Here is a 23,812-nt window from a genome sequence, read left to right on the forward strand (position 1 = left end):
TTACGCATGTGGAAAGACACCTTCCTGGAGCTCTGCAAGTGTCTTGTCCCTGCCCTCAAGTGATGGGACACCCGCATGTGACCTGCCATCCCCCTCCAGAAGCAGGTCACCATTGCACTGTGGAAGCTCGCCACACCGTCAGGAAATAAATCGGCATGGGGAGATCGACTGTTGTGGCCGTGGTCATGCAGGTATGATTCTCTTACTATGTTACTGGGAGGGAGGTGAACTGCTGGAATGGGGAAGGGAAGGGTGGTGGTGGAAGCCTCCTCCCCAGGAAGTTTCTTAGTCTTGCCTTCACAAATCCCTGCTGAGTGTTGGGGCAAGTTAGGGGTTGTTCCTGGTGTAAAGGGAAGGGAGGTTGGGCTCGGGGAACTCCTGAGGGCCCTGGCAACCCAGTGATTCTCTTTGTCTCCTTCTCCAGGTGGTGAGGGTCATCGACACCGTTCTGCTGCGCCAGCTCATCTTCCTAGGACTTTGCAACCATGAGCTTGCCCAATTGCAGGGGGGCCATCGACGGCACTCACATCCCCATCCAGTCCCCCGACCACCGGGTATCCGACTATATTAACCACAAGGGGTACTTTTCCATGGTTCTGCACAATATTCCCGGTAAGCTGTGCGGCACAATATTCCCAGCCCCACCCAGTCAGAGGCTCAGGGCTCCATCTATGGAGCTGACTGACAGGGCGGGGTTGATTCATCACCTGTGAAGCTGTGCTGCCCCAAAGCTTAGAGGGAACACTGGGCCTGCAGGCCATCATGGACCATCAGGGCCACTTCACAGACATTAATATTGTGTGGTCGGGAAGGCGCATGATGCCAGCATCATTAGGAACTCCAGCCTCTTCCAGAAGATGCACACTGGCACTTTTTTCCCCGATCACACCATCAAGGTCAGGGACGTGTACATGCCGATGTGCATCCAGGAGGATGCAGGCTACCTATTGCTCCCATGGCTGATGAAGTCCTATGCTGGACCCCACCAAGGAGAAGTTTAACCCCAGGCTCAGCAGGGCCAGCATGGTGGTGGAGAGTGCCTGTGGGCATCTGAAAGGGAGGTTCTGCTGCCTCCTCACACAGCTGAACCTCAGCAAGCAGAACATTCCCTAAGTGGTGTCAGCTTGCTGTGTCCTCCACAATATATGAGAGAATAAGGGGGAGGCATTCCTGCCAGAGGCTGGGGCAGAGGCTGAGCAGTTGGTCAGGGCCTTTCAGCAACGGTACACGGCTGCCATCCGGCAGGCCCATCAGGCGTCTGTGCACATCTGAGAGGCCACGAGGGAGAGTTTCACACTAGGATACCCATGAGACTCTCCCCTGGGCTTCCTCACAAGGGGTCTCTCAGTGCCCCAGGGTGCCTTTCCTCCTTCTTCCCCCCCCCTTGATAAACTAAAATAAACTAGGCCTTTTTTTTCAAAGAATAAACTGTATTTTGTTTGGGGGTAAATGTAACGGGGATGGGACTGGGGAAAACCTGGGAGGGGGGAGGAAGGAAGTGGAAGAGGGAGGTGAGGCTAAGGAATGGGGCTGGGACTGGCACCTGTCTTGGACGGTCCCAGTGCTTCTTCTGCAGGGCTCCACGTGGCCATGGGGGGAGGCTTACGGGGAGGAGCAGGAGCAGGAGCAGGCGTGGGGCTGCTGGACCACTCTATGGGAATGATCATGTGATCCATGGCAGCTGTGTAGGTTGTGCAGATGCTGCAGGCCTCTTGGGCCAGGTCCTGCCAGGTGTTGAGATGTAGCTCCTGGTCCACTTCCCATCGCTGGTCCTGCTGGTCCAGAGAGTGCTGGAGTCCACATAGGCAGGCAACGTGTTCTTGCTACAGGTCCTCACAGGCTTGTCTGTGGCTTGTCTTGGGTGGTGTTGCGGGAACCTCACTCGCAGCTGGTCCAGCTGCAAAGAACAAAGAGTAGGGCAGTCATCCCAGGAGACAGGGGGCCTGAAGTCCAGCTCTCATCTCTGAGCTGACACCGAAAGGTCTCAGGTCAGACGATGTGCTTGGAGCAAAGCCATCTGTGGCCTACACGGTGGGCCCTTTCCTGCAATGGCACAGATGTCCCCAGGGGGAGCTTTGCTTTCCCCACACCCCACATGCAGGCATAGGAAGGTGCTGGCCATGGTGCTGCAGGCATGAGAGGGGTCATGGGGTGGCTCGCCTTCCCTATGTGCCATGCATACATCTGGCAGTGGCAGCATCCCACAGGGAGAGGACTTCTATCCCTGCCTGCTAGAGGTGGGAGGGGGCTGGGGGAAGGTGTATGTGAGCAGCAGACACCGCTTGCCACAGAGGGTGCTACTTTCTTCCCCTCCCCTAGCAGGGGTTCAGTGTCCTCCACCTCGCTATGCTTGCCTGGAAGCAGATGCTGTCCCGAGAGTGTGGGCCCAACCATATGTCAAGTGTGGCACTGCTGTGCGTGTCCCTGACCCCAACCTCCTTAATAGTGGCTTGTGGTGTCCCACCTCGGAGTTGAGAGTAAGGCAGGCCTCCCTAGAAACCCTGTAAGCAGGAGCACAAGGGTCCTTGGAGGCAGCCTCATAGGAGCTGTGTGCTCTGGACTGGCACCCACATGCACAGGCTGCTGCATGATTCCCAGGTTGAGTGAGGTGCATGCAGCCCCTTGCCTCCCGCTGTCTGTCCCGTGTATGTCTAGGGAAAGTATTGGAGCTCACCTGATGGGCCTTCCCCGGCTTCCTCTGATCCTTGAGCGAGATCCTGGGAGGGTAGTGCTGGCTGTAGGGAGTGGCTGAGCTCCTCGCTGGTGGGCATGGTGGCTTCATTGGCCTCCTTCTCCTCCTCCTTCTGAGCCCTGCCCCTGCCCTCTGGGAGGTTGACGATGGGTGTCTCCAGCCCAGAGTCCACAACTGGCGGGAGGGACTGGACCCCCCCCCCTTTCCAGGATGCGGTGGAACTGGTGAAAGTAGGGGCAGGTCCAAGGTGCTGCCCCTGAGCAGGAGCTGTGCTCTCTGGCCTTTGTATAGGCCTGCCTGAGCCCCTTGACCTTCATGCGCACCTGCTCCTGGGTGCACACGTGGCCCCTCTGGCCCAGGCTGTTGGTCATCTGGCTGTAGATCTTGGCATTCCTGCACCTGGTGCAGAGATCCTGGAGGTTTTCTTCTTCTTCCCAGCTCTGAATGCGATCCAGGATCTCTGCACCAGACCAGGATGGGGCCTGTCTCCTCTGCTCACAGGCAGGGGCTTGGGAGCCATGGAGAGCTCAGGAGGCATGCTGCAGTCTGCCAGAGCAGCAGGGAAGGCAGAGAGAGTTGCTGCTGTGTGGCACAGGGCTGGCAGGGCCTACGTTGTGCCACAAGCCCTTTCCCCTGGGACTGTGGCTTTAAGGGCTGCAGGAGAAGGGGAACTATTGCGTTCTGATGAGTGCAAAGATGGAGGCCACCAGGGCCCCTGTGGGAAGCCCTGGAGACTACTTATTTTGAAATAACTCCGTCTGCCCTGTTTACACACATCCTATTCTAAAGTAACTATTTTGGAATAGGCGTTATTCCTCGTACAATGAGGGTTGCAGAATTCAGAATACAATCCTCATTATTTGGAAATAATTTTGAAATAATGGACTTGCTGTGTACATGCTCACTTTGTTATTTTGAAATATCGTGAGTTATTTCAAATTAACATTGCTGTATAAACGTGCCCTGAGACTTTTGGATATGCTTAGTCTGGAAAAGAGGCGATTAAGGGGGGACATGATAGCAGTCTTCAGATACTTAAAAGGCTGCCAGGAAAAAGATGTAGCTGAGTTGCTCTCTTTTGCTATAAAGGGCAGGACAAGAGGCAATAGGTTCAAACTACAGCATAGAAGATTTAGATTAAATCTCAGGAAAAATTTCCTAACTCTAAGAAAAAGTAGGACTTTGGAGCAGATTGCCTAAGGAGGTTGTAGAAGCTTCTTCACTGGAGGTTATTAAAAGCTGGCCAGGGTGTCTGTCTTGTACGGTTTACAGTAGACACAGTGAACTTTGCATTTTGGCAGGGATTTAGACTAGATGGCCCTTACGGTCGTTTCTGACCCTATGATTTTATGAAATATTCTGATGGGTGTAAATTGGAGCACCGCTATTGAAGTTACCAATAGAGAATTTGAACTTGAATTCCTAAACACTTCCAATATGCATTTCTGTTGTGGATTAATATTGTCTTTCCTTTGGCCGATGCTCAATTTAACATACTATCAAAATGCTTTGTAAATTCAAACAATTCAAGGAAGCATGTCTATGAGAATCACTGACAGCATAATTTGGTTTTATTTGTATCATTGGCATTCATGTGTGGGATTTTCTTTTTTTTTTATGAATAGAAACATTCTATCAGGTAGTAGATTGAAAACTTTTCATTGCCCAATGTATAAGCAAGCAAGTAAACAAATGAACAAACAAACCCTCAATGTTATAGAGAACAAACAAAATAAAATAAAATAAAACAAGATAAACATTAGTACTTGGGTTTTATGTATAATGCATTGACCTAAAAAATCTGAGTCATTCTGTCCATATAAACAAGTGATAGAAGTAACAAAGTGCATGAAGCAAATTGCTAAATTTTAACTAAGATATTAAAATAAAAGTACTTTAAAACAATACTTTTAATACAGTTTCTTGCCATGATTCCATCATGCATCAACACAAATCAAATCCTGAGGCAACCTGTGCCTTTGACAGTCTTTCTGTATTACTATGTAAATAAATGGAAACAATGACCAAAACCTGCAAGAAGGTAACAAGCATTGGAACAAGTCTATCTATATTCAGAGTTGTAAAAAAAAGTCAAAGTGCACTGCTGGTACATCTCATTTGAACTTATTCAGGACAGGTACCCCACAGAGGCCAGATCCAAAGTCCAAAGAAGTCAGTTTCAATTGTCTTCACTGGATTCTGAGTCAGACACCAGGGGAATGAAAGGTGATGGACTTTCTGCTCCTAGCATCACTATAACTAGCATGAAAATCGGAAAGTTGTGCCATATTTTTGGGATATGTAAGTAAACATCCTTTGTATAATTAGGAGGTGCACACTCTTAAATTATCTGATAAAAGAAAATGCAGAGTACTGGTACTTAGTGTTTTGGTACCAGTACCAGACTGGTCCATTAATCAGCATTCAGATCTATCTCTAATGACAGAAAAGGCATATAACAAAAAGAGTAATACTGGTTATTAATATTTTATACAGTTCAGCAACCCAACCAATCGGATTTTACATTGCCAACTTTAACAATCTTCAAGCTTTTGTTTTCCAGTTTTAGATAATACCAGTCCTTGAAAAAGTAAGTGAACTCTGTGAAGAAAAGAAAGTATGTAAATATATTTATTACGGAAAGCACAATTCTTGATAATAGTTTTTGTTTCTTAATTATTTTAGCTAAATCTTTAGGAACAGATTTTTTTCCCTAAGGATATTAATAAGACACTGTTGTTTTTAATTGAGTTTTTAAAATTACATATGTATTATTATATAGATGGTGTCAAGTATCAGAGGGGTAGCCGTGTTAGTCTGAATCTGCAAAAGCGGCGAGGAGTCCTGTGGCACCTTATAGACTAACCGAAGTGTTGGAGCATAAGCTTTCGTGGGCAAAGACCCACTTCATCAGATGCAAGATGAAGTGGGTCTTTGCCCACGAAAGCTTATGCTCCAACACTTCGGTTAGTCTATAAGGTGCCACAGGACTCCTCGCCGCTTTTTTATTATATACATGTATGTGTAATGTATGTAGTAGAGTGCGACTGTCTCTGAGTCTGTTTGTTCAAGAACGCCTCCTAAATAGTCAGAGCTAGGGCCACAAAATTTGGTATGTAGCTTCCTCTCCTTCTAACTTAAAGCAAGGCCAGGTTTCAATTGTGCCAGGACAACCAGAAGCCCCCAGGAAAGGGACAGTTTTCCATAAAATGCAAAGGGAGGGGCTGTTCTGAGGGCAGTGATAAGAGAGTGTCCACTGGAGGCAGCGAGACCACAGGAGAGCTATCCTACAAAAGCTATATCTACACTGCAGTTATTTTTCAGAAAAAGGTACGCAAACTGCGAACTGCAATTTGCGTACCTTTTTCCAGTTCTTTTTTTGGAAGAGGCTTTTCTGACATTTGGCCCATCTACACAGGGCAAAGTGTGGGGGAAAAAACTCCTCTTTTGGAAGAGCCATTTAAGAGGAATACAGGGCATCCGAAAGAGCACACCTGCTTTTTCAGAAACTGATTAAAAAAAGTGGACGTGTTCCCTGGACATGGCAGAGTTTTTCTGGGATACCGCCAGTATTTTGGAAAAACTCTGTAGTGTAGACATAGCCAGAGTGTCCACTGGGGGGAGGGGAAGCAGCAGCTGTGCCATCAAGGGAGTGGCCAGCGGGTCTGGGGTTCCGCCATCTTTCTTGTGAGCACACCAGCAAATAGCCCTTTTGCCCCCAAACTCTTTACTCCAAACCCTTTGCCCCACTACCCGCCGTTGGTCGCAGCACCAGAGGGAGGGAGAGAGAGAACAGGTCGCAGGAGTGCTGGGAGGTCTCTGGCCCCCAGCCTTCTGCACCCCACCCCCACATCCTCAAGGCCCTGTCCTGAAGGACCGAAGGCAATGCCAGGTCAGTCTTCTAGTGTACATATAATTATGAAATCCAGAGAAGGCATCAAGGCAGGCCTGATTTTGAATGAAGCCCATTTTTTGAGCCTAAGTCTTTTGTGTACATTATTTGCTGGCAGAATTAATGGCATTTAAAAATGTAGCTACGTAATATGAAGGTGCGATCAGGTAGGCATGTCCATGAGAGCTCAGAAACACTTGTGCCTTTGAGGCTGTCAGTGCAAAAATGGCAGGACACCTCTGAAAACCATAGACTAGGACCTTATCTGTAGCTGAGAGACATTCAGGGACAGGAGAAGCAAAGGTGACCCTGAGCTATCTCAACACATCCCCCAAGCCTGGAGCTTACCATCGTCTTATTCAGAGCCTGGGAGAATTATAGCAGGGTTGGAACATGCTCTAAATGGCCACCCATAATTCCAAGGAGTCATCTGGGAAAATTTCCTGGGTAAAAGGATTCCCTGGTCATGCCCTTTCCTCCTGGAAAACTAAAAATCAATGGATTTCTTTGTACTCAATCCTGTTTCTAAGAGACTTCCTTTCTAAGGGATCAGTGTCAGGGGAGTTTAAATACTTTCAAATATCAATGGTAGCAGATTTTTAAAAATATTAAGTATTGCATAAAAGTGGTACTGATTTGAAGGCACTGATTTGTTTTTTAAAGGAACCAGAAATGTTCAGGAAAGGTCATAATTCCTAACTATTTTTCTTTAAGAATAAATTGAGAGGAATGAGGTATTTAACTGAAAAACTTATTTCAGCTGGCAGCATGCCAAGCAAAATGACTGAGTGGGCTGCCTGTTCATTAACCACCAGAAATGAATGTCTCCAGGAATTCCAGAAGTAGACAAGGGCAATACACACTTGAAAGGAAGCTCAATAATGAATTATACCAGACTGTAGCTCACCACTTCCTCTGAGATCCAGCACAGCATCTAAGTTATCGGGAACGCCATTCCAAGCATCAGCAATTAATTTAGGGAACCCAGGATCCATTTTCTTCTTTACTTCATTGTACCTATGGAAGACAACAAACCACAGTCACATTTCTTTATTTAATTGTAACATTTGACACCAACTTTCAGGAAGTCATCAGTAACTGAAATTTCACATGGAAATACAATAAACAGTGTTTTCACATTGTTTCCCTTTCTTGAAACTGGTCCAATTTTGTGAAAATCCTGGGAGTTTTTGCAACTTTCCCATTTGAAAATGCAATCTTTTATGGATTGAAACTGTGTGGAGAAATCTCTGTGATATTATACTTTGTATTAAGATCTTGTCCTTTTAGATATATCTTTGTTAAGTGTTCTTATAGAATCTCTGTAACATTTCTCCTATAACTTTGTATTAAAATATCTAGATCTTGTAAGAAAAAAATGTCTTTTGAGCTCTCCCCTTTCCTTGATTGCCCTGTTGAAATGAATGAGGTGTGAATGGAGAATGAAAGGTGAGCACCTCCAGCAGCAGTTGCAAGGGTGGAGAAGGTCTGGGAGCCAGATCCAAGACAAAACCTGCAACGTGAGCTCATTAAGAAGACTGGACATACAGACACCTTAGGAGTCAAGCAGCAAGTGCCTGCCCTTGGAAGAACTCTCTTTGAAGCAGCACTAAGAAAGGCCAGTTGATGACTAATTGGCTGTAGGAGAGGGATAAATAGGAGGCATCTTGCAGAGGGACCCCGGGTTTTTGTCTTGTCAACATGGGAGCATCGATCCGGATCGGCAGAAGCCCGGCTCCACCGCCTCCCCCATCTAATTCACCTGGCCAGTGCAGTTAGGGGGAGCAACTTTTGGTAACAACAAGATGGAGTGTGCTTGTGTATGTGTGAGTGCATGAGTGTGATGTATCATATGCATATGATAAGTATGGATTATTCTATGTGGGTATGTCTACACTACAATGTTAGTTCGAACTAACGGACGTTAGTTCGAACTAACATTCATAGCCGCTACACTAGCGCTCCACTAGTTCGAATTTGAATCGAACTAGCGGAGCGCTTAGTTCGAACTAGGAAAACCTCATTTTACGAGGATTAAGCCTAGTTTGAACTTACTAGTTCGAATTAAGGGATGTGTAGCCCCTTAATTCGAACTAGTGGGAGGCTAGCCCTCCCCAGGTTTCCCTGGTGGCCACTCTGGCCAACACCAGGGAAACTCTATGCCCCCCTCCCGGCCCCGGACCCCTTAAAGGGGCACGGGCTGGCTACGGTGCCCGTGCCATTTGCAAGCCTGCCAGCACCCAGCCAGCAGACCCTGCACCTGGCACGGCACAGAGCCACCCTGGACCGCAAGAGGCAGGCACCTTCCTGGGCTAGTGCGGACATCGTGGATCTCGTCCACGATCTCCGCACTAGGCACAGGAAAGTGGCCGTCTAGGGCAGGAGAGCTACCAGCCTGGCCACCCAGAAGCAGGTGTGCATGAAAATCAAGGAGGTCCACTGAGACCACCGACCCTGAGCCCTGAGCTTACAATGGCCATACTGGGTTAGACCAAAGGTCCATCTAGCCCAGTAGCCTGTCTGCCGACAGCGGCCAACCCTAGGGACCCTGGAGGGGATGGACCGAAGACAGTGACCAAGCCATTTGTCTCGTGCCATCCCTCTCCAGCCTTCCACAAACTTTGGGCAGGGACACCACTCCTACCCCCTGGCTAAGACTACTCCATGGACCCAACGTCCATGACTTGATCTCACTTCCCTTTCAACTCTGTTCTAGTTGTAGCCTTCACAGCCTCCTGCAGCAAGGAGTTCCACAGGTTAACTATTTGCTTTGTGAAGAAGAACAACTTTCTCTTACTAGTTTGAAGCCTGCTACCCATTCCTTTCCTTTGGTGTCCTCTAGTCCTTCTTTATGGGAACTAATGAAGAACTTTTCTGTATGCACCCTCTCCACCCAACTCCTGCTTTTAGAGACCTCTATCCTGTCCCCCCTCCGTCTCCTCTTTTCTAAGCTGAAAAGTCCCAGTCTCTTTAGCCTCTCTTCATATGGGACCTGTTCCCAACCCCTGATCATTTTAGTTGCCCTCCCCTCTCCCACCCTCTCTCTTCCCCTCTCCCACCTCCTTTTCTCAGTCTCCCCCAGTTTTGTTCAATAAAGACAGATTCCATTTTTGAACACAATTGTCCTTTATTTTGTACATCAAGAAGAGGGGCTAGGGAAGGGTAAGTGGAAGGAGGTGAGGGAGGAATGGGGTACGAGCCCCCGATGGGGAGGACTGGGCTGGCTCTGTGGGCTTCTGAGGGTGGAAGCTCTCCTGCAGCCCCCCCCAATTGCCCTCTCTCCCCAGCTGGCAGCCTGCGGCAAGTGCAGCCGGGCTGATGGCTGAGTAGTGTGATGTGCCCAGTGTGGGTAGTCCGGGCAATCCAAGCCAGGACTGCTTTGTAAGCGGGGCACCCCTTAAAACTGTCTGTCCGGGGTGGGGGTCGGGTCCCTTTAAGCACAGCCCTCGGCTAGCCTGAGACAGCATCTCCACACTCTAAGTCCTCCTCTGATGCCCTGCCGGCAGTGCTTCCGGCCATCCTTAAGCCCTGTTCAGAGTCCACTCAATGTGGACTTGCTAGTTCGAATTAGCAAAACGCTAATTCGAACTAGTTTTTAGTTCTAGATGCGTTAGTTCGAATTAGCTTAGTTAGAATTAACTAATTCGAACTAAGTTAGTTCGAATTAGCGCTGTAGTGTAGACGTACCCTGTGTGATCAATAAATGTGGCATGTTGCCTTATCCCCCTGAATAAGATCCCGAGTACTTCTTTTAAGTACAACAACTGGACCCCATTTTTTCCTATTTTCACCAACTGAGGATCCAATGCTTCACTCTAGACCAGCCTGTGCACAGGGAGAGAAACAATGCCAGAAGCAAGTGACTGTCCCTATGTGACCCTGGGGATACAGGGTATCCATAAGGGCACAGGAGGAGCAAAGGCCTGACTTTTCACCACACATGGGCCTACTGATTGAGGCTGCTTCCCAGAAGGAGGAGAGAGGAGATTATGCAAGGGACAATAGCAAGCTTCCCTTATTAATTCTTGGATCTGGACTTCCAACATTCTGGTCATCGGAAGAAGTGGTCTGTGCCCACGAAAGCTCATGATACCATCTACATGATTTATCAGTCTTTAAAGTGCTCCTAGAATATTTGTTGTTTTTTAAGTTTTTCCTGATTTATAGTGATGGAGCTTAGATCAAAATTAAGTCCACATAGTCAGAGATATTTAAAATAATGACTTTTTTATTACTGTAATATTTAAGCAAAACCTTTTGGGGGGGTCTAACCTACCCAGTAGTGTAGTTTTAAAAGTTTTAGCTGGGGAATGTATGAACCATTTGCTCTTGCCACTGGCCCAATGAACTTCCCTGGTTTAACAATCCTTCTTTAATTTGTGAAGATGCCGAAAGGGAGGCAGTGGGTTTCATTCTTATCCCTCTGTTTAAAGCATGCGATAATGACATGAAAAGGACTTTGAAAAGTAGTTATTTTGATACTATCTGGCAGAATACTTGTATAAAATAAAGCAACTGCATGTGTACTGGTTATAATGTCTGTGTTAAACACTGTTGCCTTTTCCCAAATGTTTTCTGCTTGCTTGCTATCTTCTTTAAACAGATATAAATCAATTAAGCTGTTTGGCTGCTTAACAATCAATTATACATTCTACAGTGACTGCAACTGATAAAGGGCTTTGATAGGAATAGTGTCTGAGATCAGAGTGATAAATTTCTTGGAGACTCAAAGCTACAGTTAATCAAAACACTGAGTGTTAAAGGAGGAAACTTGCAGCTTTGTTAACTCTTGGTCTGTAATCTAAGTTTTACAAATGGCTATATTACGAATATTGAAAACATTAAATATGATCAGCTGCATAGTTAATATTTTCAAAGTGAATAGGAAGTCATTTTTGCTTTTTAAGATCAATGCCTATATTTACAGATCATGGGTACAAGAATTGTAATGGTAATTAATCATACTTGTCTTTTAAATGGCAAGCTTTGTGAAAGGATATTTTATGTACTAACAGGAATTCATATAAAAGACACTTCATCTACTCCATTCACAATGTGAAATTATTGCTTGTATAAAAATTATTCATGTTCAAATTCACGTATCTTTGATATGTGAGAGAGCTTCCATTTCACTGGAAGCATATTTGAAACTTTGGGAACATATTACCAGACCTCTGTGCAGATAAAAATTTGTATCTGCATCTATATCTGCAAAAATGAGCTGCAGATATCCACATTGACATATGTGGATACTGGGGGATATACAGCCAATATTTGAACATTTGCAGGGTTCTTGATACAAAATTTGTATCCACAAAAACAAGGGGTGGATATTCGCATCCACATCTCCAGATGCAGATCCACAGCCACATCCGTGGATGCAGATGCAGAAACCCTTCCCCACTTTGATGCTTGGCTTGTACTGAACATACTCAGTAACACTATTGAACCCTCTCTCCTCAGTCCGCGCCCCCCATCACAGCATGCACAGGTTGGTGCTTCACCCTCAGCCACTAGAATCTGAAATTGCCCCCTGCAACAAATGAATGGCTCTTATTTCTACCTGGAACTTAAAGTTTGTTCTTAAAACCCACCTCTACCCTAATTCCATGTGTAAGGAAGGTCTGTCTGGTGAAAGAGCTGTCTTTTTCTTCTAGAACAAGTTACCCAAAGCTTCCTTCTGTGCAGTTCTTTGACTGTTTTATTATTTGGGAAGAAAGAGTAGTTTTCAGGAAAGCTGGTTTCAGTTCCCAGCTCTGCTACGGACTTCCTATATGAATATAGTGATGTCATTCCATCTCTCTGTGCTTCAATTCTCTTTCTGTAATTTTTAATCTCTCCCAGGCCTGGTCTGTCTTTTCTATTTAAAATATAAGCTGTTTGAATCATAGAATTATAGAATACTAGAACTGGATGAGACTTCAAGAGATCATCAAGTCCAGTCCCCTGCCCTCATGGCAGGACCAAGCACCATCTAGAACTCTAGATCATCCTTGATAGATGTCTGTCTAAAATGCTCTTAAATATCTCCAGTGATGGAGATTCCATACTTCCCTTGGCAATTTATTCCAGTGTTTAACCATCTTGACAATTAGGAAGTTTTTCCTAATATCCAACGTAAACTTCCCTTATTGCAATTCAAGCCCATTTCTTCTTGTCCTATCCTCAGAGGCCAAGGAGAACAATTTTTCTCCCTCCTCCTTGTAGATACTTGAAAACTACTATCATATCCCCTTTCAGTCTTCTCTTTTCTAAACTAAATAATAACTAAATTCTTTCAATCTTTCCTCAGAGATCATGGTTTCTAGACTTTTAATAATTTTTGTTGCTCTTCTCTGGAGCTTCTCCAATTTCTCCACGTCTTTCTTGAAATGTGGTGCCTAGGACTGGACACAATACTCCAAATGAGGCCTAATGAAGACAAAGTAGAGCGGAAGAATGACTTCTTGTGTCTTGTTCACAACACTCCTGTTAATACATCCCAGAATCATGTTTGCTTTTTTTGCAACAGTGTCATACTGTTGGTTCATATTTAGCGTGGGGAGATTAACTGTCAGGGCCGTGATTATGAAGGTTTGATTCTTTTATGATTGTCCTAGAGGGTGGTGAACAGCTGGAATGGGGTTCCCTAGGGAAGAGGGAGAGTGGACTCTCCCTCGTTGGAGGTTTTGAAGACCTGCCAGGGACAGGGGAACTTGGGGTTTGCGCCTGCTGTGGGAAGGGAGTTGGGCTCGGGGAATTCCTGAGGGCTCTGGCAACCCTGTGTTTGTCTGTATCCTTCTCCAGGTGGTGAGGGACATCCTCATGTGCAGGATAATCACAGAATCATAGAACACTAGAACTGGAAGGGTCCTCAAGAGGTCATCGAGTCCAGTCCCCTGCCCTTATGGCAGGACCCAGTAGCATCTAGACCATCCCTGATAGATGTCTATCTAACCTGCTCTTAAATATCTCCAGAGATTGAGATTCCACAATCTCCCTAGGCAACTTATTCCAGTATTTAACCACCCTGACAGTTAGGAAGTTTTTCCTAATGTCCAGCCTAAACCTCCCTTGCTGCAGTTTAAGCCCATTGCTTCTTGTCCTGTCCTCAGAGGCCAAGGAGAATAATTTTTCTCTGACCTCCTTGTGACACCCTTTTAGATACCGGAAAACTTCTATGATGTCCCCTCTCAGTCTTCTCCTTTCCAAACTAAACAAGCCCAATTCTTTCAGTCTTGCTTCATAGGTCATGTTCTTTAGACTTTTAATCATTCTTGTTGTTCTTCTCTGGACCTTCTCCAATTTCTACACATCTTTCTTGAAATATGGTGCCCAGAACTGGACACAATACTCCAGTTGAGGCCTGATCAGCACAAAGTAGAGCAGAAGAATAACTTCTTATGTCTTGTTCACAACACTCCTGTTAATGCATCCTCGAATCATGTTTGCTTTTTTTGCAACAGCATCACACTGTTGACTCATATTTAGCTTGTAGTCCACTATGACCCCTAGATCCCTTTCTGCAGTACTCCTTCCTAGACAGTCGCTTCCCAATCTGTATGTGTGAGACTGATTGTTCCTTCCTAAGTGGAGTACTTTGCATTTGTCCTTATTAAACTTCATCCTATTTACCTCAGACCATTTCTCCTGTTTGTCCAGATCATTTTGAATTATGACCCTATTCTCCAAAGCAGTTGCAACCCCTATTTGCCCTAGTTTATTGATAAGAATATCATGCAAGACTGTATCAAATGCCCTAAAGTCGAGGTATGCCATGTCCATAGCTTCTCCCTTATCCACAAGACTCGTTATCCTATCAAAGAAAGCTATTAGATTGGTTTGACATGATTTCTTCTTTTCAAATCCATGCTGGCTGTTACCTATCACCTTATTATCTTCCAGTTGTTTGCAGGTAAATTCCTTAATTACTTGCTCCATTATCTTCCCTGGCACAGAAGTTAAACCGACTAGTCTGTAGTTCTCTGGGTTGTTCTTATTTTCTTTTTATAGATGGGCACTATATTTGCCTTTTTCCAGTGTTCTGGAATTTCTCCCGACATCCATGACTTTTCAAAGATGATAGCTAAAGACTCTATCAGCACCTTGAGTATTTTAGGATGCATTTCATCAGGCCCTGGTGACTTAAAGACATCTACATTTTCTAACTGTTGGAGAACACTTTAATCTTCCTGGACACTCATTGATAAATCTCCAAGTGGCTGTTTTGTTTCAGACCAATTTCATAAGCCAAATACACAGAGAAGGATTGGAGGTTAACTTCATTCAAAAGTTTAACTCTTATGCCTATTGTTTGAATCAGGATATCAGGATATCGGATGGCTCGTATATTATCAACCAACCAAACAATGAAGGTACTAATGGTTCTTGATGTCTTTTTAGATTCTGGTGTTGGTCATCTTCCTGTCCAAGTGCTAACTAATAGTTCTTATCAGCCTCTTGTAACTATTTAGTCTTGAAGGGTATGTCTAGACTACATGGCTCCGTCGACAAAGCCATGTAAACTAGTTTACCCAACATAGTCAATGAAGTGGGGATTTAAATAATGCCTGCTTCATTAAAATAAAAATGGCCGTCGCACTGTGCCGACAATCAGCTGATCTAAGGCATAAGGGAGCGGTCGACAAAGGCTTCCCTTGTCAACCGATCCGCATCTAGACTGCCGTGCTATGTCGGATCAGCTGATTGTCGGCACAGCACGGCAGCCATTTTTATTTTAATGAAGCGGGGATTATTTAAATCCCCGCTTCATTGACTATGTCAGGTAAACTAGTTTACATGGCTCCGTCGACGGTCATCTGAAGAAGTGGGTTCTGCCCACGAAAGCTCATGATACCATATACATGTTTTGTTAGTTTTTAAAGTGCTACTAGACTATTTGTTGTTTTTTAAGTTTTTCCTGTTACAGACTAACTTGGCTATCCCTCTGAAATTCTTGTTACCCTTTATATGTCTAACTAGATTTAGCTTGTTTTGTGTCTTTGCCTTTCTAATCTTGCCCCTGCATACTTGTGTTGTTTGCTTATATTCATATTTTGTAATTTGACCTAGCTTCAACTTTTTATATGATTCCTATTTTATTTTTATATTGTGTAAGAGCTCCTGGTTAAGCCAAGGTGATCCCTTGCCATACTTTCTGTCTTTGCTACACAGTGGAATAGTTTGCTTTTGGGCTCATAGTAATGTCATTTGAAAAACTGCTATCTTCAGTGGTTTTTTCTCTTAGTCTTGCTTCCCATTGGACCTTATCTACCAGGTCTCTGAGTTTACTAAAATCTGCCTTCCTGAAATCCATTGTCTCTATTTTGCTGTTCTCCCTTCTACCATTCCTTAGAATCATGAACTCTACAATGTCATGGCCACTTTCACCCTAGCTGCCTTCTACGTTCAAATTTTGGTGCAGGAACTACCTTTTACTGTATGTAACTACTCTGCATAGCATAAATGGCTCCTATCTTTGCTAGAACCTCCAGGCACCATCATAATATGTGATGCAAAAATAATAATACGACATTTGAATTCTGGATTTAATTACTCATGTTACATAATATCATTTTAACTCCCTGACAGATATTTCCAACCTGATTCTTTGGGTAATATAATATTCACACAAGTATTTATGAGTATCTGTGGACATCCTTACAAAAAGTGTTCACATCACTATTCATAGAAAACATGAAAAGAATTCCAAATGCTGTCAAAATAAATTTCAAATTGAGATTTGACAAAAGAGTAACAGATGTACTTCTGTGGGATGTGCCCACCTCCCCTCAGAACCAGCTAGAAGAGTAAAGCAAATATGCTAGTCCTTTGTTATTTCAGTTGTTACAAGAAGAGTAGTTATCCCAAATCAAGTTTTATAGCCTTGTATTGTCCCTTTTCCCCCTAATTCTGTCCAGTGCCCTTCTGATATGGTGACTTAAGGGGAGATTTTCCAGAGGCACATATGGCAGTTAGATGACTGCTAGTAAATTTCACCTAGCTACTATATGTGCCTTTGAAAAATCTTAGAGATTTATTCCACACCTTGTTGCCCAATCACCTTGTTTCTGTGCTGGAAAGGGGTATAATCTTATTCAGTCTCTGTGTAGCAAAATATTTTGTAGCAAACAACTGAGCCTAAATGAGAACAAATCTCCATCGCAAAGGCTATGTCTAGACTGCAGGCTTCTTTCGAAAGAGCCTCTTTCGAAAGATCGCGTCTAGACTGTAGGCGGATCTTTCGAAAGAGAAATCCGCTTTTTCGAAAGAGAGCACCCAGCGAGTCTGGATGCTCTCTTTCGAAGACGGCCTCTTTACATTGAAGAACGCCTTCTTTCGAAAGAGGAACTTTCGAAAGAAGGCGTTCTTCCTCGTGAAATGAGGTTTACCGCCATCGAAAGAAAAGCCGCGTTCTTTCGAAATAATTTCGAAAGAACGCGGCTTGAGTCTGGACGCAGGGGAAGTTTTTTCGGGAAAAGGCTACTTTTCCCGAAAAAACCCCTGAGTCTGGACACGGCCAAAGGCTGCAAGCTTAGTTGAAGGCTCACCGCCTTAACAGTAATGTGTCTCACCTCCAAAATTTGTCTCCGGCAAAAATGTATGTCTTGCTGTTTTTGCTCCAGTTAAAAGCTGCATTGACCTGTTGTACGTCGGGAGGTAACCCCAGACTGGTGAGTTTCTTTGGATAGCCTCTCTCCAAAGTACTGGCTGAATAAACCCAGTATTCATTTCCTAAGTGAGAAAAAACAATTAGTTACATGGCACTTAACTCTGATACATATCTTCCCCTCTCTATGCCAGTTCCCCTCCTGCTTGTCATCTGGCTTATTTAGTTAAATTGTAAATTTTCTGGGAGAGGGAGTTCCCTTGTCTATGAGAATGCATAACAATGCCTTGGTCTCAGTTGGATTTATTATAGTATAAAAAATTAATGATAATTTGGTTGGATGATGAAGCAAATCTTAAAGCAGGGCAGTTTGATGGACAAATGCTGCCCAGATCCTGCCCACATCCACTTTGTCCATGTATCGGGGTTATTTCAGAAATTTATATTTATCGATCAACTTAGATAGAAGGGTATCACATAATAACGTCCATCGACCTTTTAAAAGGCCTCGGTTCTGTGATTTTTGATTTAGCAAAACTTTTGAATATGACCCAAAATAAATACAAATCACAGGGCCAATTTCTGCAACTTTTACATTGATTGCTGTCTTGCTCAGTGAATATTCCTATTGAGTCCAGTGAAATTATGCACTGGTGACCATGGAAGCTTTCACCATAATTACAATAATTATGAATGTCAGAAAGCTTTTCATTGACTTCACTGAGAGTTGGATACCAAGCTAAGTTAGACTGAGAAAGGTGTACGGTACAGCACTGAAGTTTCCCAGTTTCCAGGTTCAGAGGGTTAATTGTAATAATCTAATCTGACATGCATCAGACAGGCTATAGAACTAACTCAAAATAATTGCTAGAGCACATTCTCCATGGCCAAGTGTGTTTGCTCCACTGGTTAAATACTTTCACCATTAAAAATGTACTCCTTATTTCCAGTCTGAATTAGTCTAGCTTGAACTTCCAACCATTGAATTGTTTTATACCCTTTTGTGCTAATCTAGAGCCTATTATCAAATATCTGTTCCCCATGTAGATACTCACAGACTGTAAATCAAGTCACCCCTTAATATTCTCTGTGTTAAGCTAAGTAAATTTAGCTCGTTGAGTTTGCTATTATTAGCCAGGCTTTTTCATCCTTTAATCATTCCCATGGATCTTCTCTGAGTCCACCCTGATTTTTCAGCATACTTCTTGATTGTCAGTACCAGTACTGGACATACTGTTCTAGCAACAGTAGCACAAGTGCCACATATATAACCTTTCAGCTCTTCAGTTTGTACATGTCAGAAAGGCATTAGCTGTCTTGGTCATTGAACCATACTAGGTGCTCATGTACAGCTGATGATCCTCCACAAATCTCTCTCACAGGGTGTGTCTAGACTACCTAGTTTTGTCGACAAAAGTGGACTTTTGTCGACAAAACTATACCAGCGTCTACACTACCGCTGAGTTCTGTCGACATAACGTCGACAGAACTCAGCAGTTTTGTCGACGCTGGTATACCTCATTTTACGAGGCATAACACCTTCTGTCGACAGAACTCTGTCGACAGAAGGTGTTATTGCCTTTAACGTTGCGTCCAGACTACGGAGTTCTGTCGACAAAGCAGCTTGCTTTGTCGACAGAACTCAATGTGTCTGGACGCTCTTTGTCGACGGAAGTTTTGTCGACAGTAGCTGTCGACAAAACTTCCGTTGACAAAACGCGGTAGTCTAGACGTACCCACAGTTACTGCTTCCCAGGATAGACTTTGCCATCTGGTAAGTTACCATCATGGGTATCCAGGAGTAAAATATAGACTGGGGTTGGCAATGTACGGCATGTGTGCCATAAGTAGCATGCAAGATGATTTTTTGTGGCACATGCAGCATGGTGTAGGGGTGGGCGGCCTGATTCTATGCTGGGCTCCGCATCCCTCGGGTGTGCAGCTCCCGGGATCTAACAGGTTAACAGCCCTCCCCCTCCCCCCGCTACATGCTCTGCCTCCTGCTCCAGAAGGGGGCGGGGTTGGGGCAGCTCCACAGATTGGGGTGGTGCGGCTGGTCACACCAGGCTGCTGCTTCTGTGGGGCACCGGGGCTGGGGCCTGGGCTATGCTGTGGCTGCTCCAGTACCCTGCTGAACACGGCTGGGGGCTGGAGACAGCCCTGGGCAGCCCCAGGCTCTGTCTGCACCAGCCCTGGAGCAGCATCCTGCAGGTGAGGGGCAAGCCCCAGGCAAAGGGCTGGGTAGGGAAGTGACTTTGCCCCCCCAGCCCCGCCTTGCCCCAGCGCTGCTCCCAGGGGGCTGCGAATCCCAGTGCTGCTGCCCTGCCTGTGTGTACGCTGGGGGCACAGGGATGTGGAGAGTTTGAGGGGGTGAAGGAGGATGCAGGGGCAGGATGGGAGGGGATAGGGCTTGCACTGAGGGGGATGGGGAAAGTTAAATCTTGTCATGGCCCTTCTGAAAAGTTGCTGACCCCTGATATAGTTGCTTCTGTACAAAGGATTTTCAGATACTTGGGCTGGAGGCAGTTTCCTACTGGCCTTTAGCATTTGCTAGGTTTTCCTCTTTAGCATTTTTTTTAAAGCAATTGCATTTCCTTGAATAAAAGGAAAACAAAAATACCAAACCAAACAAAAAAACCTCCACAAAGTCCCCCACAACCAATAACCAGATTTATTGGAGGTGGCATATGAAAGCATTTTGTCTGTGCTGAGTTTTTATTTTTTATCATGTAGCCAATCAAACATGTGGAATAAATTACCAGTCCTTTCCCCCCTATGCAGAAAATATACAGCAGCAGCAACCATGTGTTTTTTTTACATGATAGGAGATATTTAGTCATGTTGCAGAGGATTCTGGAGCATAGTTTTGGCAGGCTCGGTTTTCCAAACAGCTGCACTAGTGTGGCCAGGCTAGCTGGAGTGGGTCATATTTGCAATCCTGATTTAAAATGGATAGTATACCGATTCCTATCTACTATTGTCCTCTCCCATCAAGCTAGCCAGCATGCCTGCTTGCAACCTCTCTTCCTGATGAGTGATCTAGGTTAGACTCCTGGAATGCAGAATATGAATTTGGCTTTGACGGAGAGGAGAGGTGCCACAGAACAACATGGGGAGGAGTGGAATTATATCTAAGACAGCCAGAGAGCAGTGATCTGTACCGACACCGTAGCTGGACAAAGTGAAGCGTGACATACTGTCTGAGTGAAATACTGAGCATTCACCTACGAACCAGTTCTGCATGTTGCTCAGGTTTCCTCTCAGCGCCCAGTGGGTTAATTGCAGTTAACGGTGTGCAGCAACTTGCAGATACTGGACCCTTAGTGCTTGAAAAGGAATGGCTGAAATCTGACATTATATCAGGCCTGATATGGCTGCCCTCAGAGATACATTTCTCTGACCCAGCTTCACATTAAAAAAAAAAAAAGACTCAATTTGAATGCAGCACTTATGCAAGCTATGTTTACAACTTCAAACCAATACCTGAAAAAAACACGGTCTTCTCTTCCTGAGGGGCCTCATAGACAGCGTCGATTTTTTCTGGCACCTCCGGCCAGAATGTAGCAACAAGCAAGGGACCTGTGGGTTTATTTCGGGGGTTTACAGTCCTCCACATGAATCTAAGCAGAACAGAAAATTGCACAGGCTTTACAATGAATTGATTCATCAGCACATCTGTTTCTCATCATGTCTGGCAACGGTGTATATGCATGCACAGGCACATGCTCTCACATGGTCTAGCAAGAGCAGCACAAACTTAGAACTGCTTGGCTATACCTTCAAAACAGTGCCTGAGAGGTTCAATGAATCCTTCTCCAGCATGTTAATGAAATGGTTGCATAATCTGCCGCATGCTGGACCCCCATGGAACTGGAGTAGATTGATTGCTGAAGGGCTCACATTGCTTCTTGTGCCAGACTAGAATGTGTTCTGTGCTTCAGTTATACAAATTAAACCATTTACAAAGCAGTTACACGATCACAGTTACCCTGCTGTTGCGTATGGAGCAGATGGACAAGCAGTTGACAAATACAGATATTTGCATTCCATGAACTGCTCTTACAATTATTATTGCAGTGACTAAAAGTTCATATCTAATAACTATATATCAAGCAGCTGGATAGTGTGCTTGGCTGTAAGAGAATCCTTAAGCATTAAAAATGTTAATTAGAGAAATGCTTATTTTATGTACAAGCAATAACATCATTTGATTTAAGATGTAAAAAGCTGTAATTATCTTTAAATGGCAGTGCATTGTGTAGAAGGCATTTGACATTAACAAAGGCACTACTGTTTTACTCCCTTATTGAAATAACAGCCTTCCCCCCCAACAGAACAGAAAGCTTATAGCAGTTTGCCAATTTTATAAGACGAAAAATCAACAAGCTAGCTGAAGCCCCGTTGCAACATACATTAGTTTGTAGCTAGTAAACTGATTATCAGGCCCAATCTTTCTTTTATTCTGAAAATTAGATGCTGAAAAAAGTGCCACTTTTCTCATCCCTAACTGGAATCCCTAGTCTCATGAACCTCCCAGAGACTGAAATTGTATTTCAGTTTTGCTCAAATACTGGAAGATCTGGCTTTAAATTGCCTTTGTAGATTGTGGTATAAAAATTAAAACTAAAAATTAAGCAGCTATGAAACTAGGATGTGGTAGCTGAAATGAGCAATGCAGAAAATGGCTAAATATATGTTACATTCCCTCTATTTCACAAAAATTATGTTAGCTATAAACTGAGATATGATCTTGACTGAAAGAACGATGTATGAGCGTATCCTATTTTTTCACCAACATAAACATATCAATTTCATTTTTATTGTTATTTTTAATCAAGTAATCAGAGTAGCAGGAGCAGGATAAAATCCAGCAAATTTAGAGATACAAAATATCCTGTTGCCTATTATATAAATATTTTCCTTCATAGAGAAGTAGATTACATGCAACATAAGGAATGACATGTAACACATCTCTGTCACTACCTTTATAGCGTTGCATAACTGATTATCCGTAGAGAAGGACCCAAGATGCAGAATTCTGATCCCTATTAGTAAGTCTGCTCCCCTTTACAAAGTTTGGATTCTGATCTAATTTGGGCTCTAGTCATTAGAAAGGGCCAATGATCCATATCCACATTAGGATTCTAAACCTCCCTGAGCCCAAAACAGTATGAAAGAAGAGATCTGATTCAAGCTCATTACTAATTAATGGTCCCATCAAAATAATTTTGCCACAACAGTTTTCTGTTGAAAAATTCTGTTTATTGAAAATCGATATGTTTTGTGGTTATATGTTGATTCCAGCACAAAATTCAAGGGTAAACAAGGAAAAATGAATTCTTTCAACTTTCTTGTTTCATTTAAAAAAATTAGTTTCACATTAGTGAAACAAAATGATTCTGTGGCTCTGAATTTAAATTTTTGGACTTTTCATTTTGCAGAAAATTTTGAAATGTTGATTTTTTTTTCGACTTGGCAGTGAAAACAGATTTCTAATAACTGGAATTTCCCACTGAACACAAATGCTTGGGTCCTTAGCTCAATTCATTTTTGTCTTTCTTCATTTAAATCATTGCTTGGGGGTGGGCTGAGGCTGAGGGCTTCAGTATGCAGGCTGTCCCCAGAGAGAGAGGACTAGCCTCTCTATGGCCACTGCAGCTCCAGCAGGTACAGCTGGGGGAGGGATGCATTCCCCTAGGCAGATCCAGGTTTGTCTACCTCTCCCCTTCCCCCCCCCCATGTGCTTCAGCCAGTGTGAGGAATGCAGCAAACTGTGCACTTTCCCTCACTCCATGATGAAGGGGAACAGCCAGCAATATTCACGTACAAATTGGGGGATGGGGGGAGCTAAAAGGCACCTGGGGAGTGGGAGGCTTGGGGCTGGGGCAATCCTGGATTGGGCTTGGGAGAGCACTCCCAGCCAGCCCCTTTCACATTCCTCTGTCCTATAGGTTCTTTGAGAAGCAATCCTGTTGTAGGCACATCTTGTTTTCCTGGCACAATGAAACCCTTACCTTGATTTAAGTTACGATAAGAGGAAGCTGTATTCTGAATTTGGCAATCTTCACTCTTACTATTTAGGAGGAGTTCTTGAACAAACAGACACATAGACAGACACACACACACTGAAAAACTCTCTCAAATATATAGTAGTTTGGAAAGGCCGGTAGGTCTTTTAATGCAGGGCCTCTTGCTGATGTAAGGTAATACATATTCACCATATTCCCTTCTCTCATTTATTGAGTCTACATACATTTGTATGGGGACAAAACAAAACAAAACAAAACAAACAAACAAAAAACCCCCTTTTAAAAAAAAAGTTCATCTGGTCTTTCGCCTTAATCATCACTCATCTTTTCTGTATGTAATATAACAATAACAATTGGATTCTTTGGTAATTTTTATATTGAGGTGGGTGAGTCATAAAAGTCACAGGCCCCATGATTCAGGGTTATTTCTTAATTTCAGAGTGGATCAGAAGGTTGTTTTCCGCTTTCCCCCCTTATGTTGGCAAATCTAGGAGACTGAGAAGCAAATGAGTTCCAAAGTAAAACAAATAAATTGTTACATCCTCTCTTTGCCGAATGTTAGATAAAGTATGAGTCAGTCTGAACAATTTGTTTTAGCCTTTATATTGTTC

The 23,812-nt window shown here is 44.1% G+C and overlaps 1 protein-coding gene across 2 annotated transcripts in view; it reads right to left on the reverse strand.

Moving 5' to 3' along the window:
* Window positions 1–4,245: 4,245 nt before the first annotated feature.
* The window catches only part of MMP2 (matrix metallopeptidase 2), a 64,426-nt gene continuing 44,859 nt past the window's right edge, over window positions 4,246–23,812 (reverse strand). Inside the window, exons 11-14 of one of the 2 annotated variants that reach the window (XM_075940312.2) lie at window positions 20,656–20,792; window positions 17,138–17,297; window positions 7,477–7,601; window positions 4,246–5,293 (exon numbers count right to left, since the gene is read on the reverse strand). In XM_075940312.2, coding sequence (XP_075796427.1) covers window positions 5,190–5,293; window positions 7,477–7,601; window positions 17,138–17,297; window positions 20,656–20,792 — 526 coding nt within the window. In that variant the 3' untranslated portion in view covers window positions 4,246–5,189. The remainder of the gene's footprint in view (window positions 5,294–7,476; window positions 7,602–17,137; window positions 17,298–20,655; window positions 20,793–23,812) is intronic. The other variant, XM_075940314.2, reaches the window with a different exon arrangement.

The sequence above is a fragment of the Pelodiscus sinensis genome, chromosome 12 (genome assembly GCF_052426305.1).
Source record: "Pelodiscus sinensis isolate ZL-2025 chromosome 12, ASM5242630v1, whole genome shotgun sequence".
Classification (NCBI taxonomy): Eukaryota; Metazoa; Chordata; order Testudines; family Trionychidae; genus Pelodiscus; species Pelodiscus sinensis.